Source organism: Gorilla gorilla, chromosome 16 (assembly GCF_029281585.2).
Source record: "Gorilla gorilla gorilla isolate KB3781 chromosome 16, NHGRI_mGorGor1-v2.1_pri, whole genome shotgun sequence".
NCBI lineage: Eukaryota > Metazoa > Chordata > Mammalia > Primates > Hominidae > Gorilla > Gorilla gorilla.
Genome location: NC_073240.2, coordinates 59,689,764 through 59,706,815, shown reverse-complemented (window position 1 = coordinate 59,706,815; position 17,052 = coordinate 59,689,764). Strand labels below are relative to the sequence as shown.

At 41.6% G+C, this 17,052-nt stretch overlaps 1 protein-coding gene and 1 long non-coding RNA gene across 13 annotated transcripts in view; one reads left to right on the top strand and one right to left on the bottom strand.

Moving 5' to 3' along the window:
* Positions 1–3,548, bottom strand: part of LOC134757317 (uncharacterized) — a 51,991-nt gene extending 48,443 nt beyond the window's left edge. The window contains exon 1 of the long non-coding RNA XR_010131181.1: positions 2,856–3,548. This is a non-coding gene — a long non-coding RNA (uncharacterized lncRNA). The remainder of the gene's footprint in view (positions 1–2,855) is intronic.
* The window catches only part of SLTM (SAFB like transcription modulator), a 54,165-nt gene continuing 40,642 nt past the window's right edge, over positions 3,530–17,052 (top strand). For 5 of the 12 annotated variants that reach the window (XM_055363139.2, XM_063699028.1, XM_055363138.2 and 2 more), the window contains exons 1-2: positions 3,627–3,905; positions 4,870–4,957. In XM_055363139.2, the coding sequence (XP_055219114.1) occupies positions 3,744–3,905; positions 4,870–4,957 (250 nt within the window). In that variant the 5' untranslated portion in view covers positions 3,627–3,743. Of the gene's footprint in view, positions 3,906–4,101; positions 4,260–4,869; positions 4,958–17,052 lie in introns of those variants that run through there. The other 7 variants (XM_055363137.2, XM_031002539.3, XM_031002538.3 and 4 more) reach the window with 5 other exon arrangements.

Sequence of the window (17,052 nt, the reverse complement as noted above, 5' to 3'; positions counted from 1 at the left end):
CAACTTGTGAACATAGGTAATTTGTTGTATGTCCCTTCAAGGATAATTTACATTTGCTTCTGCTAGGTAGCAGTGGCATTAATATGACACCGTTAGGTCTTACAACATGACTTCATGTCATTAGCATGACATCAAGATGGCTGCAGTCTTTGCAAGGCTTCCTTACTCTAAGTTCATGTTTTCTTCTAGAGAGCAGTCCTTTAGTGTCTCAAAAGTAAGTCTGGGGCCAGGCACGGTGGCTCACGCCTGTAATCCCAACACTTTGGGAGGCCGAGGCAGGCAGAGTACTCGAGGTCAGGAGTTCGAGAACAGCGAGGTCAGGATATGAGACCAGCCTGGCCACCATGGTGAAACCTCGTCTCTACAAAAATACAAAAATTTAGCTGGGCACGGCGGCGCATGCCTGTAATCCCAGCTGCTCAGGAGGCTGAGGCAGGAGAATCACTTGAAGCCGGGAGGTGGAGGTTGCAGTGAGCTGAGATTGGGCCACGACACTCCAGCCTGAGTAACAGAGCAAGGCTCCGTCTCAAAAAAACAAAGTAAACAAAAATACCCCAAAAAACAACAACAAAAAAACTAAGTTTGGGATGGCAAATCAGGCCCCCTTCCTTTGGCAGACTCGGCTCCACCTTTTATCCCTTAAATCACCCAAAAGTGGTGCTCAAATCTCACCTGTCTTTCAGCATTAGCAAACAGCTTCTTTTATTCCAAATGGTGGTCTCATCTCTCTAGATTTCAGCCTTCTCTCAAATTTTGGCCCGGTAATTTCTCATTACCTTGTTATTTCTTTTATGGTTTTTATGTTTTAAAAAGTTTCAAAATGTAGGCCGGGCGCAGAGGCTGACGCCTGTAATCCCGGCACTTTGGGAGGCCGAGACGGGCGGATCATGAGGTCAGGAGATCGAGACCATCCTGGCTAACACGGTGAAACCCTATCTCTACTAAAAATGCAAAAAAATTAGCCGGGCATAGTGGCAGGTGCCTGTAGTCCCAGCTACTCGGGAGGCTGAGGCAGGAGAATGGCGTGAACCCAGCAGGCGGAGCTTGCAGTGAGCCGAGATTGTGCCAGTGCACTCCAGCCTGGGCGACTGAGTGAGACTCCACCTCAAAAAAAAAAGAAAAGTTTCAAAGTGTTTTGTCAAACATCTTCATTATCTTCAGAGAGACATCTATATGATTTATCTCCCCATCACTATTTAATATAACCTATGTGCTTTTCATTAAGACAAGTACACAATAATGTAACTATTGCCAAAAGGAAATAGCTGAGTCAAATGAAGATGTTTCAAGGTAGGAAAGGTTTAAAAGCCTATTCGGGCTAGGTGTGATGGCTCACGTCTGTAATCCCAGCACTTTGGGAGGCTGAAGCAGGAGGATAGTGTAAGCCCAGGAATTTGAGATCAGCCTGGACAACATAGTGAGACCCTGTCTCTACAAAAAAAAAAAAAAAAGAAAAGAAAAATTAGCTGGGTGTGCTGGCGCGCTACTTGAGAGGCTGAGGGGGATGGATCACTTGAGCCCAGGAGTTCGAGACCAGACTGGGCAACAACGTGGTGAAACCCTGTCTCTACAAAAAATACAAAAATTAGCCAGGCATAGTGGCAGGCACCTGTAGTCTAGCTATTCAGGAGGCTGAGGTGGGAGGATCACTTGAGCCTGGGAGGTTGAGGCTGCAGTGAGCCATGATCACGCCACTGCACTCCAATCTGGGTGACACAGTGAGACCCTGTCAAAAAAATAAAAATAAAAACATAAACAAAAAAAAAGAGAGAGTGTAACTGTAAGTTCCCAGATAAATCTCTTAAAATCTTGAGGGCTGGGCCAGAAGATTTTTTTTTTCTTTTTTTTTTTTTGAGACGGAGTCTAGCTCTGTTGCCCAGGCTGGAGTGCAATGGCGTGATCTCAGCTCACTACAACCTCCACCTCCTGGGTTCAAGCGATTCTTTTGCCCCAGCCTCCCAAGTAGCTGGGATTACAGGTGTGCGCCACCATGCCCGGCTAATTTTTTGTATTTTTAGTAGAGATGGGGATTCACCATGTTGGCCAGGCTGGTCTTGAACTTCTGACCTCTAGTGATCCACCCACCTCAGCCTCCCAAAGTGCAGGGATTACAGGCATGAGCCACAGCACCCAGCCTTTTTTTTTTTTTGAGACAGGGTCTTGCTCTGTTGCCCAGTTGGAGTGCAGTGGCCGGATCTCACTGCAACCCCTGCCTTCCGGGTTCAAGTGATTCTCCTGCCTCAGTCTCCCGAGTAGTGGGGATTACAGGTGCTCGCCACCACACCCGGCTAATTTTTGTATTTTTTGTAGAGACGGGGTTTCTACTAAACCCTGTATCTTGGCCAGTTTGGTCTTGAACTCCTGACCTCAAGTGATGGGCCAGAAGATTTCTAAGGAGTCTTGCATTCTAAACTTCTATTATTGTGAATCCAATATTGTAGCAGAGACAGAGCTGGATTTGGAATCAGCAGCTTGGGATTTGAGCACAGCTCGGCCACATACCAGCTGTGTGAACATGGGCAAGTCATTTAATCTCTCTAAGCCTCACGGAGATTTACTTGACAGACTTGGGAAGGATTAAGGGGGTTACTGTACGTCAAAGTGCCTTATAAACTGTAAAGACCTACCCTAATGTCAGGTATTCTTTTATAATGTCCAGTCTTCCTTTTTTTTGAGCCAATCAGAAAAAGTAACCTAAAGTGAGTCAGATCTCAGGAATTTAAGTTGTAAAACCAGGAAATACAGTATAGTTAATTGTGCATCATAATCACCTTATGGAATTTATAGAATCGTTTTATCAATGCTTGCACTTTGATAATGAATAATACAAGGTAAAATTACAAATAGGTACTCACTTGTACAGGCCGATCCTCCATGAGAAGATGCTCACTGTTCTTGGAATCCCAAATTTTGGGGGGCAAAATAGTGAACACAGCATATGATAACGGCAACAAGTACTTATAAGCTAGTTTTCTCATTCATTGAACAATTTCATGTTGAGCCATCAGGTCTACCGGGGAGGATAGCAAACCTGAGGCCAACAAGAAAGAAGTTTTCCTGTTTTTCAAGTGAGGAAGGGCAGCCCTAGAATAACCTAAGCTGCCATGGGCAAGGCGATGATGTTTTCTCTTGAGACAGCCAATGAGCCATGTGTCAAAGGCCAGCCCTTCCTATTCTTTGGACTAACAGCGCTAGAACTGCTTTGAGGTCTTTTGAATGGAACTCGGGGAACCTAGTTCGTTGGTGCACACCGACGACAATTTTTCGATTATTCAGCAGAACTGATAAAGTATTTCCTTGAGAGGTTCAGCGCGCGCACGCGCCCCCTCGGTTTGTGTTGAGTAACGCGCGCACTGTCATTCAGTGCCCGCACATCGTTGTTGCTCGACTCAAGACGTTGCAAGAAAATGGCTAACGAAGCGACGAGGGAACGGCGGCGCGGCGGACGTTGCTGCGGTAGGACGTGCCTGACCTCCCAGTCCACACAAGCGAGCGCACCGCCCAAGTGGCCGCGGCCCGCTCCACCGAGCGCGCCGCGGCCGGTCCCTGCGCTAACGCGCACGCGCGGCCGTCATCCGGGTGCTGGCTGCTGCCGCAGGTTGCGCTAGGGTGGCGGACCGGGGGAGGGGCCAGCGGCTCATTGTGCGCAGCGCCGGCGGCCGCCGAGGCCTGGGTGGAAGTTGGCGCTGCTGCCGCCGCCCTGCAGCCCACTCGCTGCCTCGGCAGCGCGCTGCTCTTCTAAGATGGCTGCCGCTACCGGTGCGGTGGCAGCCTCGGCCGCCTCGGGTCAGGCGGAAGGTAAAAAGATCACCGATCTGCGGGTCATCGATCTGAAGTCCGAGCTGAAGCGGCGGAACTTAGACATCACCGGAGTCAAGACCGTGCTCATCTCCCGACTCAAGCAGGTGAGGCCCGGCGAGGACCGGAAAGGACCGGGAAGGGGAACTTAGGCCGCGCCTCGGCGCCCCGCTTCCGCCGCAGCCTCCGGCCGCCCGCAGCCGCTGGAACCTGCGGAACGGCATGGTAGGGAGGCCCGGGGCGGCTCCCGCTAGCGTGGAGGACGGGGACCCTTCCGCGGTGCCCCCGCCCCGCGCCCCGGGCCGGGCCGGGCCTGCGAGGGACCGGCCACCGCAGCCCAGCGCGCCTCCGCCTCCCCGGGACGTCCCCGCCAGGCTGCGAGGGTTGCGGCCGGCTGGCGCGGCCTCCCAAGGGCGATCGCGGAGACCTGGGAGGCGCTGGGTCCCCAGCCTTTAGCCATGGTGAGCGTGTGCATTTCTTGGCCTCAGAGGGAATGGTTACTTTGGTGACTTCTGCGAAGTTACCGTTTAATTGTGCCCAACCGTTTCTTCCCCATCTTGAGGGGGAATTGGTAGTGGGAGTTGATGGGTGGGTGACAGAGTTTTTGTTTTCCACTAGGCTTTTAGTTTTTGCATCAGCGCAATAATTACTTTTTCTTTCCTGATTAGCTTTCTGGTTTATTTGAGTGAGCGTTGGAATTGTAGCAGAGGAGCAGTAAGTTTGCATTACAGAAACTAGGAAGACTCTTTTTAGTTATTTACTTTAGTGGCTAGCAACTTTTCTGCAATAGAACATATTTAGATTTTTGGCCAGTATGATGTGATATTTAATTATCTTGACACGGTAGAATTTAAAACTCCTTGCGATTTTGATACCTAATGATTTTTTTCCCCTGAAAGTTTCTCTCACTCTTTCGTGTAGTTTAATTGCTCATTTTTGAAGTCGGTTGATGAAATGACTGACAATTCTAATGTCTTGAGGCTTGAGGTTTGCTAAATTTTTTTTCATTTCGTTTTTATAAAATAAGTTTAGATAGATTGTGTAGCATATTAACTTCTCTTTCTAATGTAGGCTATTGAAGAGGAAGGAGGCGATCCAGATAATATTGAATTAACTGTTTCAACTGATACTCCAAACAAGAAACCAACTAAAGGCAAAGGTTGTTACGAGTTATGAACATGTTTTAAAATATATTTTGGTTATATAACTTGCCTCTGCTCTTGTGCCTCTTGCCCTGTTTATATAGTGCTACTCTTTGCTATTTCCCTCTGGCACTCTGCCTTCTTGGGTCAAGGAAGAAAAGTTACTGTTGCCAGGCTTTGGGTGACTTATAGCCCTTAAGATTCGGCTGAAGCTGATTAGAAAGTGAGAACAGTTATTTATTGCTTCCGGAAAAAATTACAAAGTCAAGTTGTGTAATGATGCTTCATAGTGTGAAGACCTGAATAAAATACAGTTTAACACATGTCTACCTTGCCCCACAATTGGCAGAGTTTTGATGGAATTCCTACCAAATCTTTTACCTTGCCTCCTTGCTGTTTTCTTTAGTATATTAAAATTCTATAACCTTTATGTTTAGTACTTTGTTTGACTTGGTGAACTTAATTTGCATTTATGCCATTATAGCTCCTAATTTTTAGTGAAATTCAAAAAGACCTCACCAATCATACTAACAAGGTAGAGGGAAAAATCCATGATTAATTAGCTTAAAAAAGTTTTAAATTATAGGGATGTTAAAGATTCTTATTTTGTAACTTTTAAGCTAGAGCAGAATATATTTATTTCTAGGATATAATGATTTAGTGACTAGCTAAAAGTGGTTTTAAATGAACATTTTGCAGTATGAATGGAACTTAGGTATTTTTTAAAGCTTCTTGGTAAATGAAACCTTTATTTGAATAACTGCAAATTTCTCCCTCCTATAAGGACAGTGGCAGAGGGTGGACATGATATATCTGGATTCTGGTCTTTACCTACAGTTTTCATGCAGAGTTTGTCATGAACAGCTGCTGCATTTTTTGTAATCTAATTTTCTTTACTGCTTTAAGTGATCCAAGTGTTACTCCCAACCACTGAATGATTGCAACTAGAATAAAATGAATGGATTAATATTGAAAAGGGAATATTAAATTTTGATCTTAAGCACACCTGGGTATCAGAGATGAGGACAACTCACTATTTTAAGTCTTCCTGGGTTAGGAGAGTCCCCTGTTTGTGCCAAAGGAAATTGAAAAGGGCTAATAAGCATTCGCTGGGAGAGGTGGGGATGTAGTTTAGAGAAGTAAAAAAGTTATCTTAAAGGTAGCTTTTAAGATAACTCTGACTCAGTGTATCACTTTGAGAGATACATTTTGTGTATTTAGAGAAGCTTGTCATGAGAAGACTGCTAACAAACCAGAGGCTATTTCAAAATGGAAAACGATAGAAACTCAGAAATAAGTATATCAGGAATTAACCATGTGTCTTGCAGTAGTTTGGATTCATATCTTTTACCTAGCATGCTGTGCTAGTTTGACAGGTACTGTGTATTAATCATAGTCCCAGGTTGTTTGAGTTGACTGTTATTTTAGCATTGAAAATAAACATGATTTATTCCTTTCTCACCTACTTTTAATTTCTCTGTATATCCCTTTTTCAGTTTTGACTAGGAACATCATTTATCTCTTATTATTAGAAATAATTTCAGCAATATAAAATTTTAAGGGTTTTTTCAATACATTTTATGACAGGTATATATATCTATATATATGATATATAGATTATATATAGGTGTATATATATCATATATGATATATATATATATTTTTTTTTTAATAGGGTATTGCTCTGTTGCCCAGGCTAGAGTGCAGTGGTGCCTAGCTCTTTGCAGCCTCAAACTCCCGGGCTTAAGTGATCCCTCCCACCTTAGCCTCCCTGGTAGCTGGGACTACAGGCATGTGCCACCACAACATTTTAAACAAGTAAACATTATTTATTTTTATCAGTATGTTTGCTAATTTTTTTCTTTGTATGGGTTATACTTGAACTTTATTCCATAACTCTGATGTTAAGAGGTCTTAAGGTATTCAGTTAGAAGTTGTAACATTTGGGGGCCGGGTGCAGTGGCTCACGCCTGTAATCCCAGCACTTTGAGAGGCTGAGGCGGGTGGATCACCTGCGGTCGGGAATTCGAGAGCAGCCTGGCCAACATGGCCAAACCTCGTCTCTACTAAAAAAAAAAAAAAAAAAAAAAAAAATAGCTGGGCATGGTGGCGCGCGTGCCTGTAGTCCCAGCTACTTGGGAGGCTGGGGAGGCTGAGACAGGAGAATCGCTTGAACCCAGGAGGTGGAGGTTGCAGTGAGCTAAGGTCACTGCACTCCAGCATGAGACTCCATCTCAAAAAAAAAAAGAAGTTGTAACATTTAATCATTTGTTTGTAGCAGGCCTCATTCTAAGAGATGCATGACAAAAAGCTCTAGTCTTCTTGAATTCCGGCTATCATTGTTATGAAAATCTTGTGAATTACAAAGAATATAATGTAAATCTCCAACTCCAAACACAGTTTGAATTAATTTACAATAAAGATGCTTATTGATTCAATTATTTTATTTTTATTATTTTTAATATGAGAGATTTTGAACCCAGTTTACTTATTAAAGAATGCTCTTGTCTCAAATTCCAAGCGCTACTGATCATCTTTAGAGCCAGTTTTGCTTAAATGCGTCATACCAACTCAGTTCTAGCCTTCTAAAATGGCAGAGTTCTAAAATGGCAGAGATGTTTTCTCTGCCATTTTACAAAGTGATAAGATTATTTTAGGCCGGGTGCAGTGGCTTATGCCTATAATCCCAAAAGGCCAAGGTGGGAGGATCGCTTGAGTCCAGGAGTTCAAGACCAGCCTGAGCAACATAGTGAGACCCTATCTCTATTTTAAAAAAGAATTAAGATGTTTAAATAATAACTTTTATAAACCAAATTTGTATAGGGAAACTTATTAAAATATCAATAATGAACAGATTTGAAAACCAAGGATATATTAAATATTGTTTTAATGTGATGTCCGTTTTTCTTTTCTTTTCTTTTTTTTGAGATGGAGTTTCGCTCTTGTCACCCAGGCTGGAGTGCAATGATGTGATCTCGGCTCACTGCAACCTCCGCCTCCCGGTGTCAAGCGATTCTCCTGCCTCAGCCTCCCGAGTAGCTGAGATTACATGCATGCGCCACCACTCCAAACTAATTTTGTATTTTTAGTAGAGACGGGTTTCTCCATTTGGTCAGGCTTGTCTTGAACTCCCAACCTCAGGTAATCCTCCCGCCTCGGCCTCCCAAAATGAGCCACCGCACCTGGCTGATAATCAGTTTTTCAATCAAGTTGCTGAATTACTACATTCAATTCTTTTTGCCAGATCTTGTTTTACTTACTGGTATCTACATTGAAAATAATTTCATCTTGGTTATGCCACTTTTCCTTCAGTGCTCCTGTTTTCTCTTTTGTAAAACTGGAAATTTTACTAGGTCCCCTGTAAGGCTCTTTTAGTTCTGAAATTTAATAATTATATAGACAAAAATGAGAAGAAAATGCTTTCTGTTTAACTAAAATGATGTTTAAGGAAGCAACAGGTAAGCTCATAGGAAATCGGTATCGTTTTTCTTCAGCACAAATTATTAGAAAACGAAAAGTGCCAAGAAGGGGATTACTTAGAGGTAATTATGTAGACATCAGCAAGACATAATATATAATAGCTTGTCAGGAAAAGAAATCATTCTTATGACAATATTAAGGTAGTGAATAAAAGTTAAATGACAAGAGAGAAGCTTCATAGGTATGGAAAAAATACTTTGGTGAAACATTGAGCTTATTCTTTTATAAAATAACTATAGGGTAACTTTCTTTTAAAAATGTATGTTAAAATGATTCTATTTAGAGAAGTTAGAGGGAAAGGAACCTCCGTTTTTAAGTTTCTCCTAGAATACTTTTAAAATGCAGCTATTACAAGCACAAACAATGTTGATAATGTTATAGTGGGCTCTGACATTTATATCAACATATTTATAAAATTCCTTTACATGTAGTTAATAGAGTAGATGTTTGTATCTTAGAATGGCTTTCCTGAGTCTTCACACTCTCTTTGTTATGAACTTTTAAATAAGTAACTTAGGAGAAAGCTTCATCCATTGACGTTTACGGTTATATTAATTGGGTGTGTGTTTAAAAAGTAGTTAAACAGGTAGAGCTAACTTCTAATTAGGTTGTTTTAGAGATTATAGATTTAAAGACTTTTGGTTTACCTGATGCTGGCATATCCTTTTCTTTTAAAATTTCAACCTTTAAAGTCACCAATTAACTTCAGCAAAAGTGATGTGGTTAATCAGTACAGTATTTAGAACTATATGTAATGCAATACTTACCGACATTAAAACTAATTTGCAATACCTGGCAGCTTTAAAAAGACTAAAAATGATGTGTACAATCTGATTTTTCTCCTATAGAAACAAATATATTTTGAGGTTATAGGTTTGGCCAAACATCTAATGTATAATTTTTTGTGGAAAATACCACAGACTACATATTTATAATTAAGTACCTGTTTACTCTGTAAAGCTTTCTAAAACTGGTATCAATTAAATGTAGTAATCAGCCATATAAAGCACATTTCATATAACACAGTATCATAGTGTACAATAATTAGCTTTTTTCCTCCAGCTGTAGTATGTTCAGATGTTAAGTAATACTTTAATCAGAACTGTGGCATTGAGGAGGACTTTGGGCGTATAATTGTTATAGATGTTTCTTAGGTACCTGAAAGGCTGAAAGCTCTGAAGGCCAGGACATAGTTTTTCATTTACCTCTGTCTCTGTAATGCCTGGTGTAGAGCATGGCACGTAATAAATGCTCAAAAAATATTTGTTGAATGAATACTGAGGGCATTTTTGGGGCTTTCTTAACTGCTTTTAGAAATACCTCTTTTGGGCCAGGTGCGTGGCTCACGCCTGTAATCCCAGTACTTTGGGAGGCTGAGATGGGCGGATCACCTGATGTCAGGAGTTTGAGACCAGACTGGCTAACATGGTGAAACCCCGTTTTTACTAAAAATACAAAAAATTAGCCGGGCATGGGGTTGCGCATCTGTAATCCCAGCTACTTGGGAGGCCGAGGCAGGAGAATCTCTTGAACCTGGGAGGCAGAGGTTGCAGTGAGCTGGGATCACGCCATTGCACTCCAGCTTGGGCAACAAGAGCGAAACTTGGTCTCAAAAAACAGAAAACAAACAAAAAAAAGAAATATCTCTTTTGGTGCCTATTTTAATTGCATATTTCTTTGTAAGAAGCAGGTATATCAGGGATTAATAGTTTTATCTTTTTTTTAAAGGTGCCTCTCTCAAGAGCATAATGGCTTCTCCTTACACATTGATATGTAAAATATACTTACTTTTAGAACACATGAATCATTGCATCATCCTTTTATTCTTTACCACATTGATGCTGTGTTGAAAAGCCTCTGAACCTTGCTGGAATACTGTCCAACCTCAGAGGTTGTATATGTCATTTTCATTTCACAAAATTAGCCCTTTTATCACAGCCATTAAAACATACATTTGGCCAGGTGCGGTGGCTCACACCTATAATCTCAGCACTTTGGGAGGCCGAGGTGGGTGGATCACAAGGTCAGGAGTTCGAGACCAGCCTGGCCAACATGGTGAAACCCCCCCCTCTCTACTAAAAATACAAAAATTAGCCAGGTGTGGTGGCATGTTCCTGTAATCCCAGCTACTCTGGAGGCTCAGGCAGGAGAATCACTTGAACTTGGGAGGAGGAGGTTGCAGTGAGCCGAAATGGTGCTGCTGCACTCCAGCCTGGGTGACAGAACAAGACCCTGTCTCAAAAAAAAAAAAAAGGTAATCCAGAAAAGTACAAAAAAGTGAAGATTACCCGTAATCCCACCACCCTGAATTTATCATACGTAGCATTTTACATATGATATATATACATGTTTATAATTAAGTACATATTTACTCTGTAAAGCTTTCTAAAAGTTAATCTAATATATTAATCAACCACATAAACACATTTCATATTACAACACATGTTGATCTAAGTTGTGTAGGTGTATGTGCAAGTACTTACAGGAGGTTTATGTTTAAAGGTTTTTTCCCCCCTTTTCAACAACTAAAATAGATTCACACCATACATGGTGTTTTGTTGAAGGTAGATAGAACTTAAATATTTCTGTAGTCTGGAGAATCAAAAAACAATAACCTTCCGTCTATATTCTTCTCAACAGCTTCTGTAAATAGATTCACTTATCTTAGTGGCTCATGATCTGCACTCTGCGTTAGTCATTTGAATTTTTAAAAATACAGATAGCAGGCTTTCACTCCCCATAGAGTTGGTTTGGGTTGTTATGTTGGGGGCCCAGGCATCAGTATGTATTTTCTAAAAGCTCCCCAGGTGATTCTTACATACACCTGGAGTTAAGAACTAACTAATCTAAACTAAAGCTTGAAATTTAGCATCATTTTTATTCATCTCTCTGCTGGTCAGTTTCTAGATTGTTTTATATACTTTTCAGTTTTCGGAAAACTTCTACATTGCTTTATTTGATTCTCACAACGGTGCTGATAGTTAAGCAAGACTATTTTCTTTTTACTGGTAGAATAGAAAGGTAATTCATTAAGAACCCAGTTAAATTACCTTTGACAGTCTTGTGTTTGTAGGCACACTTGCCTGAAGGAGTGTGCTGGAAATGTTTATTCTCTTCATCTTTAGATAATTAATGTAAGAGATTTGAAAAATATACCTTTGGCATATTCAAGGTTTATTATAATGAATGTGAATTATCTTTGTAGTAATTTTTCAAAGTGACCTATTGGGCCAGGTGGGATGGCTCACGCTTGTAAACCCAGCACTTTGGGAGGCGGAGGCGGGTGGATCACTTGAGGTCAGGAGTTCGAGACCAGCATGGCCAACATGGTGAAACCCCATCTCTACTAAAAATACAAAAACTAGCTGGGCGTGGTGTTGGGCACGTGTAACCTTAGCTACTCAGGAGGCTGAGGCAGGAGAGTCACTTGAACCCAGGATGCAGAGGTTGCACTGAGCTGAGATTGTGCCACTGCACTCCAGCCTGGGCAATAGAGTAAGACCCTGCCACAAAAACAGAAACAAAAAACTCAGAGTGACCTATTGTATGACTGTTGTGTTTAAGACAATGTACAAGGCCTTTCAGAAAAATGATTTTGTTAGCAAAATGTCAGTTTAATAGAAGAGAAGCTAAAACACTGGCAAACAATACAAGGCATGGCCTGTGATTGTTTTAAGATACTCCATGCAATTGGGGAGAGGTTGTTGCTGGGAACATTTCAGTTTGGCATATCTTCTTAATCTTCCCCACCCTTCCAACAGAAATTTTATAACTAAGCTTTTTTTTTTTTTTTTTTTTAACATTTTATCGTAGCTCTTGTGAATGTTTAAGGGGAAAAGTTACTCAGCCATAAAGTATTTTGGCAAAATGATTTTAAAATTTCCTTAGGCTGGGAGCAGTGGCTCACGCCTGTAATCCCATCACTTTGGGAGGCCAAGGCAGGAAGATTGCTTGGACCCAGGTGGTTGAGGCTGCAGTGAACCATGACTGCCCCTGCACTCCACCCTGGGCGATAGAGCGAGACCTTGTCTCAAAGAAAAGAAACTCATTATTAAGTGGGATTTGTTTTTGTTTGGGAGGTATTTCTGAACTTAAAAAGGAAAATTGCAAACCATTATAAGGACTAGTTTGCCTTTGGAGGAAAAGGAAAATTGCAAACCCTTATAAAGACCAATTTGCCTTTGGAGGAGAAAGCCAATTTATCATCCAAAATCCTCAGAATTCTCAAATACAAAAAGTTCTGAAAACTGAAAGTTTCTTCTTAAGTTTGGTGGCAAAAGTTATTTATAGTCTTGACTTATCCCATTTGATGTGAATCTGCTTACATTTCATTGCACAAAATGTTTCTGTGATTGTGAAATACTGTTCCAGAAGCCACTGGGAGGTTTAACTTAATAAATAGTATATGCAACGTTTTACTCTTCTAAAATCTGAAAATTTTGAATTCTGAAACATATCTCAGAGGGTTTCATTAAGAATTTTTGGACTTATACAAATTTATGCTGCATAAATGTTTATAGTCTTGTCTTTCTCTGGTATATACGTTTTTACTCTGCCATTTTACTTTAGGCCCTCAAATCATGCAAGTTATATTTTAGATTTTTTTTTTGTCATTTCAAAATAGCTATGTTACTACTATGATAGTTTAGGATGTGATAGGTTAATCTTGCTTTTATTTTTTATTTTGTTATTCAGATTATGTTTACTGCCCAATTTATTTTGTAGTTTTTTCCTCAAAGCATAAAAGTTTGGCTTCAGGCCAGGCGTGGTGGCTCATGCCTCTAATCCCAGCACCTTGGGAGGCCGAGGCCGGTGGATCACTTGAGGCCAGGAGTTCGAGACCAGCCTGGCCAACATGATGAAACCCTGTCTCTATTAAAAATACAAAAATTAGCTGGCTGTGGTGGCATGAGGCTATAATCCCAGCTACTCAGGGGGCTGAGTCAGGAGAATTGCTTGAACTCGGAAGGCAGAGATTGCAGTGAGCCAAGATAGCGCCTCTGCACTGCACTCCAGCCTGGGCAAGAAGAGCGAGACAGTGTCTCCAAAAAAAAAAAAAAAAAAAAAAGGTTTGGCTTCAGTCTGCCTTACACTTTCAGTTAGTTCCTTTATCCTGGTCATGCCACTTTCGCAGTTTTGCGGCAGTTGCTAGATTCCCTGTAGGACAAAAGAGATGAAACTATTTAGTTGATTTGCTGTAGGAGCTTTGATAACAAAGGTTTAAATGGGGTAGACATAAATGGTTACTTGACTCTACAAAAATGTGCTGAAGATAGTGCTGCTTGTCGGAATTTAAGGGTGATTTGATCTTTAAAATTCTTTCTCGTGTGTGATATTACAAAAGTTAGGGACCTGCAGATGTAGTGACAGGATGTATTGACAGGATGGGATTACACACAAAGTTAGTTGAACTGCCATGTCACCCCTTTCTCCCAGTTGGGCCAAATAGAAATCCAGACCTTGTTTTCTTGTTTTTAACTTTTAGAGATTATTTTATTTATTTGTTTGTTTTTGAGGAGTCTCACTCTGTCACCCAGATTGAAATTGAGTGGCACAATCTTGGCTCACTGCATTCTTGACCTCCTGGGCTTAAGGGATCCTCCCACATCGGCCCCCCTAGTAGCTGGATGGCAGGTGCACACCACCACGCCTGGACAATTTGTGTGTTTTTTTGTAGATACGGGGCTCCACCATGTTGTCCATACTAGTCTTGAACTTCTGACCTCAGTTAATCCTCCTGCCTTGGCCTCCCAAAGGGTTTGAGATTACAGGTTCAAGCCACCATGCCCGACCTGTTTTCCATGTGTCCAGCATAGGACTTACTCCATTATCAGTCAGAAAATATATAATGCGGCTAGGTGCAGTGGCTCACCTCTGTAATCCCAGCATTTGGGAGGCTGAGGTGGGCGGATCACTAGAGGTCAGGAGTTCGAGACCAGTCTGGCCAACTTGGTGAAACCCCATCTCTACTAAAAATACAAAAATTAGCTGGATGTGGTGGCAGCACGTGCCTGTAATCCCAGCTACTTGGGAGGCTGAAGCAGGAGAATCGCTCGAACCCACAAGGTGGAGGTGGCAGTGAGCCAAGATCACACCACTGCACTCCAGCCTAGGTGACAGAGTGAGACTCCATCTCAAAAAAAAAAGAAAGATACAATGCTTGAATATTGGTTTTATATTTTATATATTTTTTATATACGCATATAATATATAATATATATTTTATACATGTATATAATATATTTTATATATGTATATAATATATAATATGCATATTGTATATTATATACTATACATATTATATAAATATATATATAGTGTTGTACTAGGTTCTGAGCTGGCTGATAAACATTATAACTTTTTTTTTTTTTTTTTTTGAGGCTGAGTTTTGCTCTTGTCACCCAGACTGGAGTGCAGTGGCATGATCTCGGCTCACTGCAACCTCTTCCACCCGGGTTCAAGCAATTCTTCTGCCTCAGCCTCCCAAATAGCTGGGATTACAACCATGAGTCACCACACCCGGCTACTTTTTTGTGTTTTTAGTAGAGACAGGGTTTCACCATGTTGGCTAGGCTAGTTGCATACTCCTGACCTCAAGTGGTCTGCCCACCTTGGCCTCCCAAAGTGCTGGGATTACAGGCGTGAGCCACCTCACCTAGCAACATTATAGCTTTTTAAAATGAGTTATATTTTGTATGGAGGGCAAGTGTTTTTTCACAAAATAAGAAATTACAATATAGTCGGCTGGAGTCAGGAGTTCGAGACCAGCCTGGTCAACGTGCTGAAACCCTGTCTCTACTAAAAATACAAAAATTAGCTGGGGTGGTGGCATGCGCCTGTAATCCCAGCTCCTTGTGAGGCTGAGGCGTGAGAATCGCTTGAACCTGGGAGGCGGAGGTTGCAGTGAGTTGAGATCATGCCACTACACTTCAGCCTGCATGACAGAGTAAGAGTCTGTCTCCAAAAAGAAAAAAAGAAAAAAAGAAGTTAACAATATTTACCATGTGTAAAGTTTGTAATTTACGATGTGTAAAACAAGCCAAAAGTTGCAAATTATGAAAGCAGTCCAAAGCTAATGTGAGATTTCAGTTTTTTTGAATACTATGTATCTATCAGGTTGTTACTCCAGTTTCATCACTGTTTGACAATCTTGTCCTAATGTCTTTTAAGATTACAAGCTGAAACATTAAATGTCCAGTGTGATTGTATTGTAACAGCTGTTGGAAACAGTATGGGACAGCAAAGTTAGACCATTTTTACATACCCCAGTGCTGCCTCTTGTTGCCTGTGCGTCATCGTCATTGGGCAAGTGAGTCTCACATTTTAAAATTTCATACATGTGGATTTTGGAACTTCTGTTTACACTAAAAGAGGTAATATTTTAAACAACTGGCACATTGTAACTCCTCAGAGATTGAATGGTTTTGAGGAATGGAAATTGGGCTGCATTTAAACTGAAGCACTGCCATTTACTAGCTTTGTAATCTAATTTTTCAGACTTAGTGTCTCTTTTGTAAAAGGGGCATAATTGTTTCAGAGTAGTTGTGAGGATAAAATTTTAAAATACAAGTACATAAATGCATATGAAGAACTTTTCCTAGCACCTGGACCATAGATACCACTTCAGTAGTAATGACTGCTGTTTTTGTTGCTGAAGTGTAATTTGATTTTCCTGTTTTTCACTAAAAGAAGAGAAATTCGACACAGAGTGTGCATAGTATGCAATTTGTCATTATGCTGAGGACTGCCATTTCAAAGATAATACCTTTATTTTAAAATTTTTTATTTTTTATTTTTTTGAGATGGAGTCTCGCTGTGTTGCCAAGGCTAGAGTGCACTGGTGCAATCTCGGCTCACTGCAACCTCCACCTCCCGGGTTCAAAGGATTCTTCTGCCTCAGCCTCCCGTGTAGCTGGGATTACAGGCGCCCATCACCACACCCGGCTAATTTTTGTGTTTTTAGTAAAGAATGGGTTCACTGTGTTGGCCAGGCTGGTCTTGAACTCCTGACCTCACGTGATCTGCCCACCTCTGCCTCCCAAAGTGTTGGGATTACAGGTGTGAGCCACCACGCCCAGCCAAAAAATTTTTATTTATTTATTTATTTATTATTTTGAGACGGAGTCGCATTCCATTGCCCAGGCTGGAGTGCTGCGTTGCGATCTTGGCTCACTGCAGCCTCCACCTCCCGGGTTCAGGTGATTCTCCTGCCTCAGCCTCCCAATTAGCTGGGATTACAGGCATGTGCCACCATGCCCAGCTAATTTTATATTTTTAGTAGAGATGGGGTTTCACTGTGTTGGCCAGGCTGGTCTCAAACTCCTAACCTCAGATGATCCACCTACCTTGGCCTCCCAAAGTGCTGGGATTACAGGCATGAGCTGCTGTGCCCAGCCTTATTTATTTATTTTACTTTCAAGACAGAGTGTCGCTCTGTCTCTCAGGCATGAGTGCAGTGGGGCTATCTCAGCTTACCACAACCTCCACTTCCCCGGTTCAAGTGATTGAACCCAGTGCCTCAGCCTCCTAAGTAGCTGGGATTACAGGCGTGCACCACCATGCCCAGCTACTTTTTTGTATTTTTTAGTAGAGGTGGGGTTTTGCTAGTTGGCCAGGCTGCTCTCGAACTCCA